This window comes from Schistocerca gregaria, chromosome 4 (assembly GCF_023897955.1).
Source record: "Schistocerca gregaria isolate iqSchGreg1 chromosome 4, iqSchGreg1.2, whole genome shotgun sequence".
NCBI lineage: Eukaryota > Metazoa > Arthropoda > Insecta > Orthoptera > Acrididae > Schistocerca > Schistocerca gregaria.
Window position 1 is genome coordinate 617,752,878 of NC_064923.1, and position 23,359 is coordinate 617,776,236.

The 23,359-nt window shown below is 36.1% G+C and overlaps 1 protein-coding gene across 1 annotated transcript in view; it reads right to left on the bottom strand.

Moving 5' to 3' along the window:
* The window catches only part of LOC126267837 (plasma membrane calcium-transporting ATPase 1-like), a 97,907-nt gene that overhangs the window by 63,628 nt on the left and 10,920 nt on the right, over positions 1–23,359 (bottom strand). Inside the window, exons 3-4 of the mRNA XM_049973142.1 lie at positions 9,159–9,361; positions 528–679 (exon numbers count right to left, since the gene is read on the bottom strand). Coding sequence (XP_049829099.1) covers positions 528–679; positions 9,159–9,361 — 355 coding nt within the window. The remainder of the gene's footprint in view (positions 1–527; positions 680–9,158; positions 9,362–23,359) is intronic.

Below are 23,359 nucleotides of genomic sequence, written 5' to 3' on the forward strand. Positions count from 1 at the left end.
CCCAGTCATTACAAGTCTGTATCAGAAAAGTACATGCAACATGGAAATAAAATTATGCAGTAACTTGTCAAATGTCACAAGAAGTATGCTAAAGATTAATGCTTTTGAAACATGTTCAAAAATTTCTGCAGCACCACTGCTTCTATTAAGTATGTGAATACCTGAAATACTACAGATGTATAGATCCATAACTGTTGTAATGTATAACAAGTAGAACCACATACGATCTAGAAAACTGTTCTTTCTAATGACTACATCTGGCACATTGTAAACACAGATAAACAAATGTCTAAAACTAAATAAATGAATAAATAAACTACTTGGGAACTTTAAAGTTCCTGCTATCTCAGTCAGTTATCATTAAAAATTAATTGCTTGTTTCAATAAATTGGTATGCTGTAAGGATTTTAGTCGTTTTTAGGTGATATTACTGAAAGCAATGTTCTAAATTTTATTCTAATTATTCATTTATTTCTACTTTACTCACATACACTTAAAAAGAAATATGGAGAACCTTGTTTACTCACAGTGTATGAGGTATAACACAACTTGTGGGAAGTGTCCTGATGATCTGTGCCCATACAAGAACACCAATTCCAAAGAACAAAGACCACAACCATTGATCAAAATCTAATGCTTCTGTATGGCATACTGCCTTGCCAAAGTGAACTATTAGAACCTGAAAAATTTGATTTATATTCATTTCCACCAATGTATACATATTACCATGTATATGGATGAATGAATCACTTAAAACATTTTCAGCAGACGTACAAAGTTGCTCTACCAAACATGACCGTCTGAAATATTGCATTTATTTATCTTTCATTAATTTAATATAACAGTTATAGTTGCTGCTTGCTAAATGCAGCACCCATAAAACTATAAATTAAGTGCATTATTTTTGATTAAGAGAATTATGTTTTATCTTTCATTATTACCAATTTTTTAACATCATTTTACTGTTGTTTGCTAATCTCAATGGGATTTGCTTGTATTTTAAAATATTGTTACATACTCAGTTTTCACTTTTTCATTTGCAGAAAAACTGATTCATTACTTGCTCTAAGTTGCATAGCATGCAGTGACCATTAATATACGGTCAACCGGTTCAAACTCAACTGTCCAAACAATTTGGTGGCTTCATAAGTACAGATGGAGAGGGCTGAAAGTTAGAGGTCAGTGTCCAATTCATGGCAGGGCCATTGGAGATGGAGAGGATTATCGAATTGGACATGAATTGAGGTATAACTTTGTCATGCAAGTTAAAGGAAAAATCCCAGATTCACTTCATATTTTAAGATGGCTGACTAATAGGCCTCACATGACATTTTCTTTTCTTGTGGAGTTGAAGGACATATAACGTGCTTATAATAGTTTCAAATAACAAAGATATTTAATGTATTAAATACAAAACAACATTCATTCTTTCACAATTGGAAGTAGCCTACACCACAGAGCTTACAACAGACAGATTCAATGAACATATTGCATAACCCAGTCAATCTCTAGAGGGATAATCAGTTGAAGTGAATGTCAGAATTAGAACTGTTCTGAAATTTGTAGCATTAAAGAGAGTACCTTCTCATCTCTTTGTTCATATAAAGCTTCTGTCTGTGCCTTCCTCCACGTACTATGTGGGCAAACGTTATCGTGCATAAAAATAGTATGACTGAGCGACAGTCTTCCAGAACCTGTCCTTGACGGATAAAAGTCATGGATGTTTAGAGCACTAATAATAAGGCCAATTCTTTTTTTTTCTAGTTATCTTTTACTGCATTCTGCTGTTATTGAAATGTCTTGGACAATTCCCTTCTAATGGCTAATTCTGGAATTATTGACAATGTTGTGACCTTATAAACTACAAGGAAATGTGCAGGCATCAGAGATTAAGGTTCCTCTATCCCTTTTAGTTGATACTGAATTTTGTCAGCTATTATGCTGGCGGAGTTTGTGTAGAGGCATTTCTCATCCAACTATAGCCACCTAAAAAGACCCTCAGGTAGGATTTGACAGATCCTAACATCCTATCTCACCATCCTACACACCAAGAGGTATGTGGATTGATCAGTTTCCCTGTAAAGGCTTTCTGGATGAAGTAATAATGTGTCCGGCTTGTCGGATTTTGCTAGAGATCCATCAACTCTCTGTGCATGGAACGCAGTTGCGTCATCTGTGTAGCTTGTACTGGACACTGATTGTCTTCTGCGGACCACTGTTCAACTTGAACAAGTGTGTCATATGATATAGTTATGGGGGCAAGTCACATGATGTTGTAGGTGTAAATAGAGCAATGTACAAATTATTTCTAAAGTGTTATCTGACATACAGGGCCAAAGGCACAGTGAAGTTGATGTCTGCAATGTCAAATGGTTTCAATGGTGTGAGTCACTCTACTGGTAACACAGCCTCTGTTACTTGAGTGAAATGACCATTCACCATCTTGCAAAAGAAGACAGTAGTTTATCTGTTCGAGAATTCTGCTCTCATTTTATAATAGAGTAAGGTGGAAGCATCACACTTGTTTTTGAATCACTGCTGACATCAACATAATGTCATCTTCATTTGATCTCATTTTATGAATGACACTTATAGGACTGCTACACAAATCAGTTACTTTCATATTCTAGCGGGCTGTCATAAAATTTTAATATTCATAATTTAATTTTCTGATTACTGAAGCCAACGGCCTGATTATTTTATGGTGAAATACATTTTATGACAAAATACCCACAATTTAAGACTTATAAAGAAATTGTGGAGAAAAAAATTTCAGTAGGCTAATGATGTTTCTGGCTGAACTGGTTTAGCAGTTGCTTTTTTTTTTTTTTTTTTTTGAGTTGTTCCTTCTTATCTTCTCTACAAACATCTTACTTTTTCCAGAATTCAAAGTCTTCATGTTGCAGAAAGTTTGAATCTTAAGTAATGGTTATTTCCAAAACTTGGTACAGTACTATAGTTTCGCAGCCACAAATTTTCTCATTAACAAAAGCCTACTTCTACTAGAACTTGTTGCTTTGAAAATTATCAGATCCAGAAAATTTCACTTTTTGGCCGTTTTTATTAGGCTCTGTGATTCCATGTGGAAATAAAAATTATTTTTGCAATGTAGTCGTAGTTTCTATAATTTTTAATTTCCTTGTTAGTAGTAAGTGGCTATGTTAAGTGCACTTCCCATGCACAAACATTTTCACGATTTTTTATCATATGGAAGTTTATGCAGTATAATATAATTAAGTTGTAAAAAACGTTTGTGCATTAAAAGCATGCCAAGAGTGCTCAACACACTCAATGTACCCACTTACTACTACATATAAAATCAAAGCCAATTTTGAGCTCCCTAAAATTAACTAAAAAAATAATTTGAGGCACAAAACTATACAGAATCCCAGCAAAAATCCTCTTGGCTTCTTTTGAAAGGAAAGCTGATGGGCTTTTTTCTGATTGTACCCTCATCATTTCGTTTAACGCCACCATTTCCCTCTTTTCTGAATGTCATTCTTGGACTGCGGCTTGGGTGCTAACTGTTGTCCACCCATCTTCTCTTTCTTCTTCTGGCAGCAGCTTGGTCACAGCTTGTGTACAGGGTAAAGCTGGTGATTGCAGATGTTATCATCTTCCTCCAGATTGGCTCCAGCTTTGGACAACAGTAACAAATAACAGTAGTGAAATACAAAAAATAACAGTCAAACTAATCATGTAGCCAATCAGCTGTGCCGTGTAGTGCAAGGAAATAACACTCACAAATTGTATGTATAGTTGGTATTTGAGGAACAAAGTCACTTCAAGAGAGAAAAAAAATGAGCCATCTGTCAGTGGTTTTCTGAACTAGTTGTGGCTGCTACAGCCATCCAGGAAACTGGCCACGGTGCATAGCAATAAATACTTCAATCAGTTGCCAGCCTCTCTAGAGACAGGAGATACATAATATCTCCTGTCGGTCGATCTGCTGAATGGATAGATTTTAGTTAAGTTCTCAGCCAAATATTAACCAATTTTAAAAATTCAAAATGTTTACACAATCTACATGAAAAATTTTATTCAGAAAAATAATAATGAATAAAACTGGATATCACTAGAGACAAAATTTTGCAGTTTAAAAATTTTCAGTAAGTATTCTGCTTTGCATGTAAAATGTGAGCTTCTTCTTTCAGTGCTTAATTATCTAGGTGACTGAGTCATTTGGCAATTTATCATTGAAGGTTGCATATAATTTCATAGTAGTTCTCTGAGTGGTAACAATATTCTTCGTGAAAGTTATGTTTATCTCATAGATAAGATAGTTTACCATTTAACACAGTAACTCATTTAAAATAAAGAAATGCATCATATGCCTCCAGATAATTATCTGATTGATCCAAATCCAAATCGGTTTGGGAAGTATTTAATTTCTTCCATTTCTAATATAAATATTATGCAGTTTAACCTGATCATAGCTAACAAGCTGTTATTTTTATGATTAGTTTGTAACACAATAGAAACAAATTAATGCACATCAGACTCTTCTGAATTATAATAATTCGTGATACTTAGCTTCAAATTTTCTTCTACTTAATCCTGCTGCCTCAAGTGTTCGTATTTCATAGAAATATGGTGGAATTTTACGATTTTCCAGTACATTTTCTTATTGTTCAAGCACATAATTCAGCTCACATTTAACAATAGGTACACAAATTTCCACTTCTTTTGGAAGTGCCTTTTTTATTTCAACTTCAACATCATTGTAGTCCATAATCTAACAAGAGCATCTCTAGCACATCAATTCCAAGTAAAAATTACAGCAAGGTACCCTCTCCATAAAATTCCTTTATAGTCCCCAAGGAAACCACCTAGCATATTCAGTGGATAAAGCTGTTCACTTTTCTTACCCTTGACTCTTGCTCTTTATGAAGTGCATGTCCTTCCATACTTTTTTATCATCAAGACATGAAGTCAAATACACTCCTTGAAATGGAAAAAAGAACACATTGACACCGGTGTGTCAGACCCACCATACTTGCTCCAGACACTGCGAGAGGGCTGTACAAGCAATGATCACACGCACGGCACAGCGGACACACCAGGAACCGCAGTGTTGGCCGTCGAATGGCGCTAGCTGCGCAGCATTTGTGCACCACCGCCGTCAGTGTCAGCCAGTTTTCCGTGGCATACGGAGCTCCATCGCAGTCTTTAACACTGGTAGTATGCCGCGACAGCGTGGACGTTAACCGTATGTGCAGTTGACGGACTTTCAGCGAGGGCGTATAGTGGGCATGCGGGAGGCCGGGTGGACGTACGGCGGAATTGCTCAACACGTGGGGCGTGAGGTCTCCACAGTACATCGATGTTGTCGCCAGTGGTCGGCGGAAGGAGCACGTGCCCGTCGACCTGGGACCGGACCGCAGCGGATGCACGCCAAGACCGTAGGATCCTACGCAGTGCCGTAGGGGACCGAACCGCCACTTCCCAGCAAATTAGGGACACTGTTGCTCCTGGGGTATCGGCGAGGACCATTCGCAACCGTCTCCATGAAGCTGGGCTACGGTCCCGCACACCGTTAGGCCGTCTTGCGCTCACGCCCCAACATCGTGCAGCCCGCCTCCAGTGGTGTCGCGACAGGCGTGAATGGAGGGACGAATGGAGACGTGTCATCTTCAGCGATGAGAGTTGCTTCTGCCTTGGTGCCAATGACGGCCGTATGCGTGTTTGGCGCCGTGCACGTGAGCGCCACAATCAGGACTGCATACGACCGAGGCACACAGGGCCAACACCCGGCATCATGGTGTGGGGAGCGATCTCCTACACTGGCCGTACACCTCTGGTGATCGTCGAGGGGACACTGAATAGTGCACGGTACATCCAAACCGTCATCGAACCCATCGTTCTACCATTCCTAGACCGGCAAGGGAACTTGCTGTTCCAACAGGACAATGCACGTCCGCATGTATCCCGTGCCACCCAACGTGCTTTAGAAGTTGTAAGTCAACTACCCTGGCCAGCAAAATCTCCGGATCTGTCCCCCATTGAGCATGTTTGGGACTGGATGAAGGATCGTCTCACGCGGTCTGCACGTCCAGCACGAACGCTGGTCCAACTGAGGCCCCAGGTGGAAATGGCAAAGCCGTTCCACAGGACTACATCCAGCATCTCTACGATCGTCTCCATGGGAGAATAGCAGCCTGCATTGCTGCGAAAGGTGGATATACACTGTACTAGTGCCGACATTGTGCATGCTCTGTTGCCTGTGTCTATGTGCCTGTGGTTCTGTCAGTGTGATCATGTGATGTATCTGACCCCAGGAATGTGTCAATAAAGTTTCCCCTTCCTGGGACAATGAATTCACCGTGTTCTTACTTCAATTTCCATGAGTGTACTACAAAAGTGATGATGAAAAAAGAGAAGGCTCTATTCTAGACATATCATTATTTCCTTTTTATAGTTACACAATTAAATAATAATCATCAAACAATATTTTATTAGATCTTCTGTCATAAGTTTGATAATCTGCATTATCAGCTCAAATAATACTGAAGCTCATGTACAACTTACCATGTTTGGGATGGAGCTATCCATCTCCTACATTTAAGTTAGTTCTTGTATCCTTGTTAGAAATATTTTGATTTTTGTTTTGTTTTCACATTCTGATGAAACTAGTAGAACTGATAGTTCTTTACTTTGTTCATTACTTATTAAAGACAAAAATTTATTAAGCCTTTTCTAAAATAAATGTTAGAATAGCACCGTTGAAGTCAGTCAAATTATCATTTTCATCAGTTACAGTAATCTCTATTTCCTGTATTATATCAAATATTGGAATATATACTGGGTAATATGGGTCATGAATTATTGGTCTGCCAAATTCAGCATTAGGTTTGAATGAAGCAATAATATTAGTTTCTCGATGAAAATGGTCAGCATGTTTCACAAGCATTCCTTCAGCTAGATTAAAAGTTATTAAAATTAGTACTGCCATCATTATCAATAATAATTCCATTTAAAATTTCATCTGCTGAAATGTGAATATTTGGCTTTTTTTGAATGAATAATGTTTTCCAGTCTTTTCAAACTACATTTGCCAATAGGAATTTATATCATTTGTGCCATCACAGTATAATGTACTATTTTTTGTGTAATGTTTGCTGTTAGAAATGTATAAAAACCAACTAGAGCAAAATTGATGCAAGTTTCTTGTATAGGTGCAGTCAGTCTTTCTTACAGGAGATTTACACTGGATTGAAATAGGTAGCTCATTTGATTTTAATAAAATTTTATTTACTTAACAGGTTGTGAAACAAAAATAAGAGTTCCTGAGAAGATGTCAAAAAATAGACAGATTAAGCTTTTACCTACTTCTGTTTGATGTGGTATAACAGGTTAAACTGGATGTGGAGAAGCCACATTAATGACTAACAGCTGTATTCTGTCTCCAGGAAGGCTGACTTAGAATAAGATAAATTGCTTGTATGTTTATTCACAAGGTTTAACTCAACCACAATATCAAGAATTTATAAAAATGTGTAAAACATTTGAAGACAAAAATAATGAGAAGATTACCATATTTATTGAAATCAATAATGCCAAGAGAATTCACTTCTAATATTCTTGCAATTATTGACATATTGAAAAAAATATCAATATGACAATATATCATTGGAAAAAAATTTCAACGTACCAGCCTATAAAAATATCAGCTGCTCATTGTAAATGTACTGCTGGTTTTAGAGCTGTATATTTAAGTATTGATTTATTATTATATATTCTGTGCCCAACAAGCTAGGAGCCTGCTTGTCACCTTTAGAGCAAGAATTGTTAGGAAAACAATTCATGTTCACAATTGGTAAGAGTGGTAAATGCAGGTAAATGACACAACAAAAGTTGTCTGACGGGTCTTTCATTTAGTTTCGGCACATATCAGATTTTCTGGAACACTTCACGTCAGCTTACCATTTTTTTTATTTTTATGTATTTTTTTTTTTCTGCAGACCCCAGCGACCTACTTAAACGTTGCAGATTTTGTTGTTAGTTGGAGTGCTGATTACACCTGCCTTTCCTCTCACATTTCTCCAATGACTGCAAAGACCAATCTTGTCATTTAGACTTTTGTTCATGATTTGCAGCAGCTTGTGTTTGAAGAATGCCTTTGAGATGAAATAGCACACTAACTGTATCATAAATTGTTTTTTAACAAGACTGGTGTATCAAAAAGTTATAAGACTCCTTCACACAGTGAAAGTAAAATTATCTTCTACTACAATTTCAGAATAACACTTTCAAATATTTACTGAAAACTATGAAAAAGATATAATGTCAAATTAAAATATCGGCACTCGATATTGTCATTTCGATATCAATATATCAATGGGAGTATAATTCCCATGTACATAATAATTTTTGGTAAAGGTATCTATATATTGATATTTTATCAACAGTTCTAAATACAACACAAAACTTTAGAAAGCATGTTGCGAAGAATCGTCTGAGAAGAGAGACAAGTCAAAGAAGTCAGAAGAGAGGGAAATAGGAAATCAGTGATGCTTTGCAATGGTTCACTCCCACCACACATTCATAAAAGTGTAAGTGAGACATGGTTTTGTGTACATAACACTATTAATAACAAACATCTCAGGTACCACTCATGAGGGGCCTAAAGTGGTTCTATGAATAATAATGAAACAAAGAAACAAACAGTGCTATACTGCATTTACTGTGTAGTGAGTGCTATTATTCTACACAAAATATTGTCATTTTTAAATCCTAAATGCTGTAATGGCCAGATACAAAACTGATTCATTTGGAAAACTTTTGATTTTCACTATTTCACTGTTTCAGAAGTTCTGATTTTGACTATTTCAGAACAAGAAATGTCCAACAAATATGAAGTACATGTAAATATTCTTAGCTTTCATTGGACAGATTTCACTATGATGTTCAATGTATATCCATATTTATAGTTTTACTAACATGTGCTTCATTGATATTTTGTCTCCCATTTCATGTATTGCTAGAATTTAAACAACAGCTTCCAGAAAGTTATCAATTTACTTACAAAACAGATAATAGTAAGAAGGAAAATATTATACAAGCTCTCAGATGCTATTTTTACATTTGTGATGAAGAAAAGAACATATATAGTAACTTATACTGCACATTAGGTGCTGGAAAAATAATGTAAACTTCACCTGCGATACAAAGCACATATGCCAAACAGTAAAAAGAACTGTATTATTCAAGATGTTGCTAAATACATTTCTCTCTCCATAAATTTTCCGAGCGTTTATTATACTGAACAGTATCATCATTATTAAAGTATTAAAAACCATTGTAGAATGCTGTGAGGGGTCTTTTACATGAATTCCTGGTTCAATGTTTAGAAGCAAATCACCTGCAGAATCAATAAATAATTACAAGTTATAGAAGAATAAAATACAAATGAAACACAACATAGTATTAAACATAATGCCAACATCAAAGAGCCATTATCTATATCTAATTTTTAACCATTTTATTTGAAAAATACATTTGTTTTGCAATTTTTCTGATCATGATTTCCCAGGAGCAGTGTCAAACAATCCATATTTCACTACTTCTGTTATGCACTAATTTTAATGACAGATTTAATGCACAGGAGACTCAGTAAAATTAGATGATTTTACTGTGCAATGGGTGGATTTTAATTTATGGTATAATACATTTGGTCTTTAGTCCTGATATTCAATTTATTATTATATGAATGACGTCAAATAATATGAAATAAGAGGTATACGTTGGTAAAAATCTGCAATGGACAAAGCTGATTAATTTTTGTGTATGGATAATTCGGTAGTGATATTTAATTCCTTAGTAGTTTGGCAAGACAGTTCCTAGTCAAACATTAAGAATTTCTTACAATGAAACAATTTACCACTTCTCAACTAGGGGATTGAATTATGGAACTGTGCAGCTGATGTCCAGAATATCTGTGTTATAGAAACAAATGATAAGACTTATACATAGTATAGACCCAAGAGGACATTGTGAAGTCTTCATGGAGCACAGATACTTAACAATATATTATTTCTACATGATTAAATTACATAAATTTTTATATTTAACCAACTGAAGTTATCAGGTGCAGTGACAAATACAAGCACAACAGCAGAACAAGATATAACAACTTTTAGAAGAGAGAAAATTAAAAAATGACAGATAGGAGCCCATACATCATCGAAAGTAAAGTTCTATGTACTGACTTGGCAGAAAATCCTACAAAATTTTCGTCTTATGTCAAAGCGGTTGGTGGATTAAAACAAAATGTCCAGACACTCTGTGACCAAAATGGTACTGAAACAGAGGATAACAGACTAAAGGCCGAAATACTAAATGTCTTTTTCCAAAGCTGTTTCGCAGAGGAAGACTGCACTGTAGTTCCTTCTCTAGATTGTTGCACAGATGACAAAATGGTAGATATCAAAGTAGACGACAGAGGGATAGAAAAACAATTAAAATCGCTCAAAAGAGGAAAGGCCGCTGGACCTGATGGGATACCAGTTCGATTTTACACAGAGTACGCAAAGAAACTTGCCCCTCTTCTTGCAGCAGTGTACAGTAGGTGTCTAGAGGAGTGTAGCGTTCCAAAGGATTGGAAAAGGGCACAGGTCATCCCCGTTTTCAAGAAGGGATGTCGAACAAATGTGCACGACTATAGACCTATATCTCTAACGTCGATCAGTTGTAGAATTTTGGAACACGTATTATGTTCGAGTATAATGACTCTTCTGGAAACTAGAAATCTACTCTGTAGCAATCAGCATGGGTTTCGAAAAAGACAGTCATGTGAAACCCATCTCGTGCTATTCGTCCACGAAACTCAGAGGGCCATAGACACTGGTTCTCAGGTAGATGTCGTGTTTCTTGACTTCCGCAAGGCGTTTGATACAGTTCCCCACAGTCGTTTAATGAACAAAGTAAGAGCATATGGACTACCAGACCAATTGTGTGATTGGATTGAGGAGTTCCTAGATAACAGAACACAGCATGTATTTCTCAATAGAGAGAAGTCATCCGAAGTAAAAGTGATTTCAGGTGTGCCGCAGGGGAGTGTCATAGGACTGTTGCTATTCACAATATACATAAATGACCTGGTGGATGACATCGGAAGTTCACTGAGGCTTTTTGCAGATGATGCTGTGGTGTATCAAGAGGTTGTAACTATGGAAAATTGTACGGAAATGTAGGAGGATCTGCAGCGAATTGACGCATGGTGCAGGGAATGGCAATTGAATCTCAATGTAGACAAGTGTAATGTGCTGCGAATACTTAGGAAGATAGATCCCTTACCATTTAGCTACAAAATAGCAGGCCAGCAACTGGAAGCAGTTAATTCCATAAATTATCTGGGAGTATGCATTACGAGTGATTTAAAATGGAATGATCATATAAAGTTGATTGTCGGTAAAGCAGATACCAGACTGAGATTCATTGGAAGAATCCTAAGGAAATGCAATCCGAAAACAAAGGAAGTAGGTTACAGTATGCTTGTTCGCCCACTGCTTGAATACTGCTTAGCAGTGTGGGATCCATACCAGATAGGGTTGATAGAAGAGATAGAGAAGATCCAATGGAGAGCAGTGCGCTTTGTTACAGGATCATTTAGTAATCGCGAAAGCATTACGGAGATGATAGATAAACTCCAGTGGAAGACTCTGCAGGAGAGATGCTCAGTAGCTCAGTACGGGCTTTTGTTAAAGTTTCGGGAACATACCTTCACCAAAGATCAAGCAGTATATTGCTCCCTTCCACGTATATCTCGCGAAGAGACCATGAGGATAAAATCAGAGAGATTACAGCCCACATAGAAGCATACCGACAATCCTTCTTTCCACAAACAATATGCGACTGGAATAGAAGGGAGAACCGATAGAGATACTCAGGGTACCCTCCGCCACACACCGTCAGGTGGCTTGCGGAGTATGGATGTTGATGTAGATGTAGAGGTTTGATTTGGTTGAACAATCTGGCAAGCTATTTAAGTACATGTAAGCAGACTGAGTTTATCAATGAATTACATTCTTTTCTAATAGAAAATTTCTTATTCTCATTTGATGAATCCTCAGATACTGCTTTTGATATAAGCCAGTAACAATCAGACATAAGTTAATAAATGTATAAAACAGTTGTATGATGCAACTATTGCAGTATGTAACCTATTTGCTAAATGTAATTTTTCTCATATTATTATGCCTGACATTTGCAAAAGCCATCCTTGCGTTAGCTCCATACAAAGAAAATGTTAAACAAATGTAAGTATTTTTAAAAAAGCAAATGCTTTAAACTTCATAAATGTGGATTTTTGTCTAAAAGTTTTACTTCAAGTAATTGATAAAATTTAAGACAAATATTATATTAAATGTTGTGGGTTTATCTCTAAAAAAGAAGGATTGATTAACTATTCTAACTAATTAAGTTATAAGAATCAAAGGACATCAGAGAGAAGGGAAAGAGATCAGATTATAGGTAACCCTGAAGTCGTTTGGAATATATTATCCAAGAGGATGCAGTCTTTATTTAACCATACAGCAGAGCTGCATGCTGCAAGCAGTAAAGGAAAGAAAAGAGAAAATTAGAAAAGTAAGCTAAGTTCATGGAGAAGAAATCAAAACATTTATTTTCCAGTACATAAAATAAGGAAAAGGTACCTGTTAATCTATAGCATATCAATGCACAGAGCACAGACACACATAACAGAAAACAGTGTCCGTGCTAGTATTCGGCCACTAGCTGTTTTCGAGCAGATGTACACACATTCAAACACACACAACCACACACACATCTAAATGCACAGTTTGATCAGCAATAGGTAAGTGGGTTACTTTCTCTTCTTTTATGCTCCATACAGGAATTTCAATGATTGTTAAACACTAATGCTGGCTGTTGATATAGTTGTGTCAGAAATGGGGAAGTATTCCAAAAATCAGTTGAATGGAATTGGTAATGTCTTGAAAAGAGATAATAAGATGGAGATCAAGAAAAGCAAACAAAAGTAATGGCATGTATTATGAATTAGATGCTGCAATTCCAAGGGAATTAGATTAGGAGTTGTAGTAGTAGTAGATGAGTTATGTTATTTGGGCTGCAAAATTACTAACGATGGCCAAAACAGGGAGGACATGAAAGCAGCTCAGCTTAGCAATTGCTATAAAAGAATTTTGGAAAAAAAATATTTGTTAACATCTAATATCAGTTTAATTGTCAAGAAGTATTCTCTAAACATATTTTTTCGGAGTGTAGCCTTGTACAGAAGTGAAGTGTGACCAATAAACAATTCAGATAACAAGAGAATAGAAGCTTTGGAAGTGTGGTGCCCCAGAAGAATGCTTTGGATTAGATGAATGGATACAGTACCAGTAACTAATGACATGGTACTGAACTGACATGGGAAAAAGAGAAATTTGTGGCACACATTTACTAAAAGAAGGATCAGTTGATAGGAGACATTCTTAGAGATCAAGGAAAACTCAGTTTGGTAATGGAGGATAGAGTGTATTTTTGGTGGTAGAGAAGGAGTGGGAGAATTTGGGGAGTGGTAAAAATTATAGAATGAGGTCTTGTATGAATATAGTAAACAAACTCAAACAATTGTAAGCTGCAGTAGCTTCTCAGAGATGAAGTGGCTTGCATACGACATAGTAGTTTGTAGAGCTGCATCAACCCAATTTTTGGACTCGAGACCTAATAAGTGGTACACTGTTCTTCATAAAATTGTAACTATAGCTGATTGTTGTGAACAGCTTACAAAGATCACTTTCAAGTTATTTCTATGATGGAATGTGATTGTGTTGTTAACAGTTCAAGTGTACCACTGGGAAAACAAAACGACTTTGTGATGAGGTAGAATATGGAATATTTCAACCAAAGTTATGTTAAAAATCATATTCTAAAGTGCTCTCAAAAAATTTGCCAGCAATAAGCTGTTTGCCTGAGACATTACTGACTTTGAGACATTATTGACTTATGTTAGCAAAAGGACAAAATAAATAGTGCCAAACAAGACATCACACACAGCAAAGGTAGGCAAAAATCAGTATGCTCTGAACAGAAAGTACATGCAAAATTGAACTGTATGCAGGCAGCCAGGTGTGAAATATGGGCACCCAATTTCAGTGGACAGATACTCAGAATTTTAATTGCTTAATAAAGCCAGGAGCGAAATTTAGTGCTGCTACGTCAATGAATGGGAAAAAAATTTCCTCATTGAGGAAAAATGACTTTTCTATCTTCCTGGAAGGATAACAATGTTGCAAGGAATGAAAGAAAGGATCACTTAATCTTGTTAAAAAGAGAATGGTATGAGCTGAGAGGAACAAATGTTACTGCTTCTTTGGTGCCACATCATTACAACTTGAAAGAATGGTCCTGCATTAAAAACAAAATTGAAAGTGCAAATACAGAGATGAAAAGTAATTGCAGACAGTTTGAAACTGTAACATTTGGTAAAATAAGCAATTTCAAGAAAAGATACGACAGTGCAGACCATTTTCATCTAAATAAACTCAGAAAGACATAATAGTAATAAAAATTTTAAATATTGTAAATAAAATCTCAAAAGTGCAGTGTGGTGATGCAAGAGCCATACCTCTCATGGACAAAAAGTGTGTGTTACCTGGAGACTCAAATGGTTAATCTGCTGTCAGCAAAGCTACAACCTTCCAAGACAAATGTGAGATTTTGTTAACGCAATTGAACACCCCAAAAGCAACCAGCTCACAGAACAACACCGTAGTTCTGGAAGAGCAAACACCAGCAATAAGTGAAACACCAGCAACAGCATCATCAGAAGCAGTAGCAGCAACAGCAGCAGCAACAACAACAGCAGCAGCGGTAGAACCAACAACAACTGAAGCAACAGTACATCACTGCTTAAAGAGGAGCCAAAGGCAAAATACATCTGTGTCATTTTTTATGGCTTCAAGCCAGGAAAAAAACTAAAAACGTAGAAAACCAGCCTGCCAACTCACAGATAAGTCACAGTAATATCTTATTTCTAAACCCATAGGTAAAACAGAAAAATATGAACTTGCTTCTTTTTCATCAAAATGTGCAGTCACTAACGAGTAATATTAGTGATATCCAAATCCTCTTAGGAAAAAAAATTAAAAACTACCTCATTATTGTGCCTCACAGAACATTGGCTTGATGAGAACAAGTTACATATTGTGTCACTATCTACTTTGTACTAGATGGTAATTTCTGTAGAAAACTTCTTGAACATTGTGGTAGTTGTATATTCATAAGAAATAATATAAACTTTATAAATATAAAATTTTCTGTTGAAATAATGAAGGGAAAAGATGTAGAGGTATTGGCAGTTGAGACAGTAGACACTAAACTAAGCAGTATTGGTTTATACAGTGCTCCAACTGGTGACAAATACTTACCTAAAAATTTTGGAATATACACTTAACAGGCTAATACAAAGAAACAGAAGAGTTATTGTGTGTGATGATTTTAATGTTGACTTTGCAGTTTCATAGTAAAAAAAAATTAATTACTTCTCAAATACACAGCACGGATTCTGAAAATCTAAATCTACTGACACTTCTATTTTTGAATTCCTAAATGAAGCCTCAATGCAATAGACAACAAAGAGCATATCCTGGTCATATTTCTACACCTCTCTAAAGTGTCTGATGTCATCAGTCACAACATCTTGCTTAAGAAACTTGAATCTGTAGTTATTAGGCGACCAGTCTATGAATGGATCAAACCTTATTTCCAAAATAGAGAGCAAGTAGTTGAGCTTGCTATCGAAGAAGGGAGCAAGATAAAGTCTTACTCCTCAGAAAAGTAGCACATTAAGTATGGTGTATCTCAAGGCTCATTTAGGACAAGTTCTGTTTCTACTCTTTGTAAATGATTTGGAACCAATCAGTCCACACCGTAATTACATATAACTTGCAGATGACACAAATGTGATAAGAAAAGGAAGGACCAGAGAAGAATTACTGTATGATATCAAGAACTGCACCACTCATATTGCAGACTGGTTTTCTGGTAACAGCTTAGTAATAAACACAGAAAAACAGGTACAACGCACTTACACACAGTGCAAAATAAGTGCCCTCTACCACCAGTCATAGAGTTGTTTACCAGAATGCTTGAAAATGTAAGCTCTACAAAATTTCTTGGAATATGGATTCATGAAGATCTAAGATGGCTCCAACATGCAAAATACATTACAAATAAATTGAATACCATTTGTTATACTATCAAAATTCTTTCTGGTTGCACATTGAGACACTAAAAAAATGTAAACGCCTCCTAGGCACAATCTTTACTGCAGTATGAGACAATCTATTGGGGAAATGCATCTGTCAGCAAAAGTTTTTTTATATGCCAAAAGGGAATTATAAGAGCCACAGAAAATGCTGCTACAAGAAGCTCATCCAAGCCCTTATTTAAGAAACTCGTATCATTCCACTGCCATGTCTATATATCTTACAAATAATAATATTTGTTAGGAAAATCTTAGAAAATAGCAAACAGTTTGTATTGACTAAAGCAATAAAAGACAATTCAAAATTTAAAATTGCTGTCCATAAATATTGATTGCAGAGGTGTTGTTTTAGCACAGGTGAATATCCTGAAACGTAAAAATTTGTTCTGTCCATGTTCTGTACTTTGTATGTAAAACCAAACACCTTATTACAGAAGTGTGTCAGCTTTACTGCTTTACATTAGTAATGGATTTTTAAATGTATATGGTACTTTTTCATTTCAGTGTTATTTGCTTATATGTTTCTTTCCATTAATAATGTGAATTTATTTACAAATAGTGTTTAATTTTGAATTTTTCACAAGATATCCACTTATACTCTTTTCTGTTTCTTGGCTTTACCCATGTATTGCATGAAAATTTCTTTCATTATAGGATAACTGTCAATTTAACCATGTATATCTCATCACATCATCAATTGGCTTCTCTGCACACAATGTGTGATCTACAGGATAAATAAAGTTACAATTACAATTACATAGCTAGCTTTCATGACCTGGAGCTGCTACTACTCAGTCGAGTAATCCCTCTATTGGCATCACAGGTCTGAGTGCAACCCATTCCAGTCCTCCTACCTCTTGTTAATTCTGTTTTGGTCACCTAAGGACCACATTAAATCAGTTCAGCCTCAGTTTTGCAGGTCTTCATCCTTGTCCAATATTCTTTCACTCACATATTTTGTAGCCTTCATACCATGACAACATTCCTTGGGTCTAATTTTGTAATGGAAACCCATGGTAGGTTTTTTTTTTTTTTAGTCACCCCTATTGTAAATCCATGTTTCCTATTCCTCTATTGTCGCCAGATCCCTATGTATCTCATGGATCCAGGGTACAATGGGTCTCTTGTCCTGAAGATACTTTATTATCTGCTGTGTCAACCTTCTCTCATTCATTACAAGGATGTGACTGAAGAACATGGTCCTTTTTCCTAGGTTGATATTCTTCTTCCAAACTGAACAAATCAATTTAGATCTCTCTATTTATGAATCATTTGATGCCACTTTTGGTCATTTCTGCGTGGTTCATGGTTTCCCCCGGCAGGTTTAATTTTCCATTGGCTTTAAACATTATTGTTAATTTTAGAAACTTTTTGATAAGTGTGAGAACAACAGTAATTCTTTTTGTGGAAGAATATGTGCATTCCACTTTGGTACCTATTTTAGACCCAGTTTAAATCAAAATTAATGAGCCACTTATTTTGTAAAGTACAATAAACCAGTGTAACAGATAAATATATAAATAACAACTTAACTGTTGGCAGTTAGGGTTAAAGAAACCACTTATATTGACATGAATACTGAAATATTCATTTTTGTAATAACCATGTCTTTGGACTGGTAATTGTGCTATTACAGCATGTTACTATAAGTTGTTTGTGTGTTCTTGAACACAGTAGTTATGATGTATTAAGAGCTACATTTATGTACAAGATTTCCCTAATGTATTTACAATATTGTGTGAACTTTTCAGTATGCAACTACAAAATCCAGTTTAATGATGTGGTTATGCTGTCATGACATCAAAGTTAAATCTAAATTAGAATAATGAAAATGGTGTTTCAGCTACAAAAAATACAACGTGGATCTTATTATTACAGAGTCTTTCAGATAGCCCTTCATCACTGTTCCTACAAATCAAGATAAGTAGCATTTGTTTGTTCTATGTACAATTGCTGTGATAAGACTGCCAACACAATTGCACAATAGTGATTTTACACTTAGTTAGCAATTTATGAAACTTTTTATATTTCAGTTTCTTACAGCTAAACATTGTACTACATGGTTGTATTTGGTTGCCTCTGCTGGGATCTGAAAGTAATTCACTGAAATACTAATTGCCATTGCTGAAAAACATAAGCAACTAATGTCATGAGTGTACATAAAATAATCAATGACAAATGCAGAAGAATGGAGTACTTGGAATGTAAAAATTACTGGAAGAACTGACTGAGTGCAAGACCATATTGCCAGAACAATTACCTGTCAAGAGCGGTGTCCCTGAAGACAGATTCACAAACAACATTTTTAAGTAATGCAGTGTTCTTCATGTACTTTTTGCATCTTTTGGATTTATCATCGTGATAAAAATAGAAAAAACAAAGGAGCTTGATAACAATTGTACAAATGGCTCTGAGCACTATGAGACTTATCTTCTGAGGTCACCAGTCCCCTAGAACTTAGAACTACTTAAACCTAACCACACACATTCATGCCCAAGGCAGGATTCAAACCTACAACCATGGCAGTTGCATGGTTCCAGACTGTAGCCCCTACAACCGCTCGGCCACCCTGGCTGGCAATGATAATGGTGTTGCTGGGGATGTGTTAGATCGATCTGTGAGCAGTTCACAACAAGTGAGAAATGCCGGTTATGCAAAAGTGTTGAAAGCTATTTCTGTTCAAATTAGAGAAAAACTAAGGTTAAAATATAAAGGAAACAGTACTCAGATGAGTGAAAAATTAGATTTAAAATTTAATGAAAACAATGAACAGTTTCATGTGTTTAGGGAAAAAAACAATGAAATTTCCGTATGCTTAGAGAAAAAAAATTTAAATGAGTCTGAGTCTTTAGCAAAGAAAACAATGCAATATCCTTGTACTCAAACCTTTGAATAGTGATGAACTTGATATGATCAAAAAAATTAGTAACCAGTTCATAAAAAACAATGCAAAATTTAATGTTTCAGGGAAGGGAACAGAGAGGGTTAAGAGAACTGGAAATAAAACTGAAATGAATACCACTCAGGTGTATCAGCTTAAAACATTTTTTGACACTGGTATACAGCGTATGGGTTCCAGAGTAGATACTATAGAAAATTGGCTTATGAACTTAGAAACTGGTTTCATTAAGGAAAATCATAATGTGGAAAAAACATGTAAGAAAATTAAAGGTGCTTTTAAAGAAAATGATGAAAAAAAAACAGAGCTGCATAATGTAAAAGGCACCTACTAAAATGGAATGAGAGGGTTTCATTATTGAGACAGAAAGAAAAATTACAAGATTAGATGTAAAATTACATGATGATGTTGAAGAGAATGGAACAAATGATGCAACAGTGTCAGGATATGAGCTGTCTAAAGTTAGTAAAAATTCAGCAAAGATTCATGAGGGAATAATTCCTAGAAATTTGTGTGCTGACAGTGCTGCTATGTGGGCTAACGACAGTGAAAAGTTTGCTTGGTTATAACTTACAACCTACAGATTTTCCTCAATGCTGTAAATATGACTTTATGGATGGTATGACAAATAATTTAAGAATTCCATTTGTTAAAATATTTCTTACTGGTGGAGCATTATCTTGGGCAATTGAAAAGTCTGATAAGTTGGTAATATTTGCTGTATTTGGAAAAGTCTTTTCTTTGTTTTTTTGTTTAGTAGGTTTTGATCAGAGTATGAACCAGCCAGAATCCAGGGTTAATTTTTAAATTGACTGAAATATAATGAAGGGAATGGGGGTATGAAAGAATTAGCAAATGCAAGTAAAAGGACCAGCACACTTAGACATGCCTTTTGATAAGATGCCACACACTGACTTACTTAGGAGGTGATTTCCTGAGAGGTTACTATTACATCTAGTTCATGGACCTGATGATTCAATGGAAAAAATTAAAGTACATTCATGGTGGATGCAGCCTTGGAGAGGGACAACAGACAAAATTTCAGTCAGGAAATAATCAGTATGGGGATGGAACCCTAAATTCAGTGGAGAAAATGAAGTAGGAGAGAATATGGAGATTTTAGGAATAAAAATCAAAATGATGGTATGGAAACCAATTACAATAGGAATCGTAGAAATAGAAATTGGGAAAGTGAACTTAGGAACAGGAACAGAAAATGAGAAGGAAAAAAACAGAGTAAAAATCCGTGAAAGGTCAATGAATGGGGTACTAAATGAGAAGGTGAATAGTACTCCAATAAGGGTTCAAAGTATGGTTGTGCAGAAATTAAATAGGAGCTGCATACGTTTTTCAGTACCTGGAGAAAGAAGGGTTTTTTTTAGAAAGTAATACCGTGAAAGGTCAATGAATGGGGTACTAAATGGGAAGCTTAATAGTACTTCAATAAGGGTTCAAAGTATGGTTGTGCAGAAATTAAATAGGAGCTGCATAAGTTTTCGAGTACCTGGAGAAAGAATGGTTTTTAGAAAGTGATAATAGCGAAAAAGATGTTGAGACCTTACATTTGCATGCTAATGTAGTCGTATTTGTTTATAGTTGGGCAGAAAAATAACTGTGTATAGCAAGTACAGAAGAAGAATTTTTGATATTACTTTGGTATTTCTGTGAGAACAATAATTTGGTAAAAAAAACTATATACTTGGGAAAATCTGTGTAGCCCTGTATCCAATTTGATGTAAGGAAATTAAAAGTACTGTCAGAAAAACGACGTAACAAGAGATGAATTCATTTGTAACCAAACTACAACAGGAGGAAGCACATATAGTCAAGGTCCTGGTGTATCTGCATATTTGGTGAAAACTGAAGGAAAATATTAAGGGAGAAAGAAAAGATAGAAGAAATGGGTTTTAAAAATATTGAAAATGATGTGCTATGCAAAGATTCTGAGAGTAAAAGGAAACGTAACGAATCAGGTTGTCCATACATTAAGGTTAAAATTGAAGAATGGGAAGGACACTATTTAACTGACGCAGGTAGCCTTATTTCTGGTATTACAGACAGCCCTAGATACAAAATAAACAAAGAAAAGTACTTTGTTGAAATGCCACAGGTGGATGTAAAAATGAAGGGAACCACATGAAGATATTCTAAGACAGTAAAGAATGAAGTAATGTCCACTTTTAAAACTGAAGATGTAACCTTGAGCAAGGATGTCTTGTAACCCTTGAACTAATGAAAATTTCATTCTGGGAATTGATTGGATATTGGAAGTAAATGCCAGTTTTCACTGGAAAAAAAGATAAGATTTTAAAATTACAATATGTTTCAGAAGTTATTGGCTCATTTTGAACTGTGGTATTCATTGCAACCATCTTTAAAGAATGACATGTAGTGGCAAAGAACAATATCCTTTAGATGAAGTGTTTGTAGACAATTCATGTGACCCAAATTTGAAGGACTAATAAACAGGCAGATAGAAGAAGCTGTTAAGTTTAAATTTAACTCAGGATAACGACCTACAGAGCTTATTACTGGAATTTCAAGATGTTTCAGTGAACAACCAGCAATGTAAAAGATTATCAGCATACTCTACTGGCCCTTAAAATTGCTACACCATGAACATGATGTGCTATAGACACGAAATTTAACTGAAAGGAAGAAGATGCTGTGATATGCAAATTATTAGCTTTTCAGAACATTCACACAAGGTTGGCACTGGTGGCGATACATATAACATGCTGAGATGAGGAAAGTTTCCAACCGATTTCTCATAAACAAACAGCAGTTGACCGGCATTGCCTGGTGAAACGTTGTCATTATGCCTCGTGTAAGGAGGAGAAATGCATACCATCATTTTCAGACTTTCATAAAGGTTACATTGTAGCCTATCGTGATTGTGGTTTACCGTATCGTGACATTGCTGCTTGGGATGGTCGAGATCCAATGACTGTTAGCAGAATATGGAATCAGTGGGTTCAGGAGGGTAATAAAGAACACCGTGCTGGATCCCAACGGCCTTGTATCACTAGCAGTCCAGATAACAGGCATCTTATCAACATGGCTGTAACAGGTCATGCAGCCACATCTCAATCCCTGAGTCAACAGATGGGGACGTTTGCAAGATAACAACCATCTGCACGAACAGTTCGATGATGTTTGCAGTAGCATGGACTATCAGCTTGGAGACCATGGCTGCAGTTACCCTTGATGCTGCATCACACACAAGAGCAATGATGTACTCAATGACAAACCTGGGTGCACAAATGGCAAAACATCATATTTTTGGATGAATCCAGGTTCTGTTTACAGGATTATGATGGTGGCATCCATGTTTGGCGACATCACAGTGAACGCACATTGGAAGCATGTATCCGTCATCGCCACACATGTATATCAGCCAGCGTGATGGTATGGGGTGCCATTGGTTACATGTCTAGGTCACCTCTTGTTCGCATTGACGGCACTTTGAACAATGGAAGTTACATTTCAGGTGTTACGACCCGTAGTTCTACCCCTCATTCAGTCACTGTGAAACCCTACATTTCAGCAGGATAATGCATGACTGCATGTTGCAGGTCCTGTACGGGCCTTTCTGGATACAGAAAATTTTCAACTGCTGCCCTGGCCAGCACGTTCTCCAGATCTCTCACCAATTGAAAACATCTGGTCAATGGTGGCCGAGCAGCTGGCTCATCACAATACGCCAACCACTACTCTTGATGAACTGTAGTATTGTGTTGAAACTGCATGGGCAGCTGTACCTGTACAAGCCATCCAAGCTCTGTTTGCCTCAATGCCCAGGCATATCAAGGCCGTTATTATGGCCAGAGGTGGCTGTTCTGATTTCTCAGGATCTATGCACCCAATTTGCATGAAAATGTAATCACATGTCAGTTCTTGTTTGATATATTTGTCCAATTAATACCAATTTATCATCTGCATTTCTTCTTGGTGCAGCAATTTTAATGGCCAGTAGTGTAAATTACAACTTAAGCCACATCAACCACTTTCTATCAAACTGCATGGAATTCCATTTGCAAAAAGAGATGTAGCAGAGAATTTAGAAAATGGTAGCATGGGGAATCATATAGGGGAACAATTGTCAGTACAACAATCTTATGGCAGTAGTTTCAAAAAAGGATGGAGATGTTGGGCTGTGTTAGACATTTAAATACTTTTTACACAAAGAGAATGGTCATCCAAAGAACATTGCTAAAATTTAACAAGTC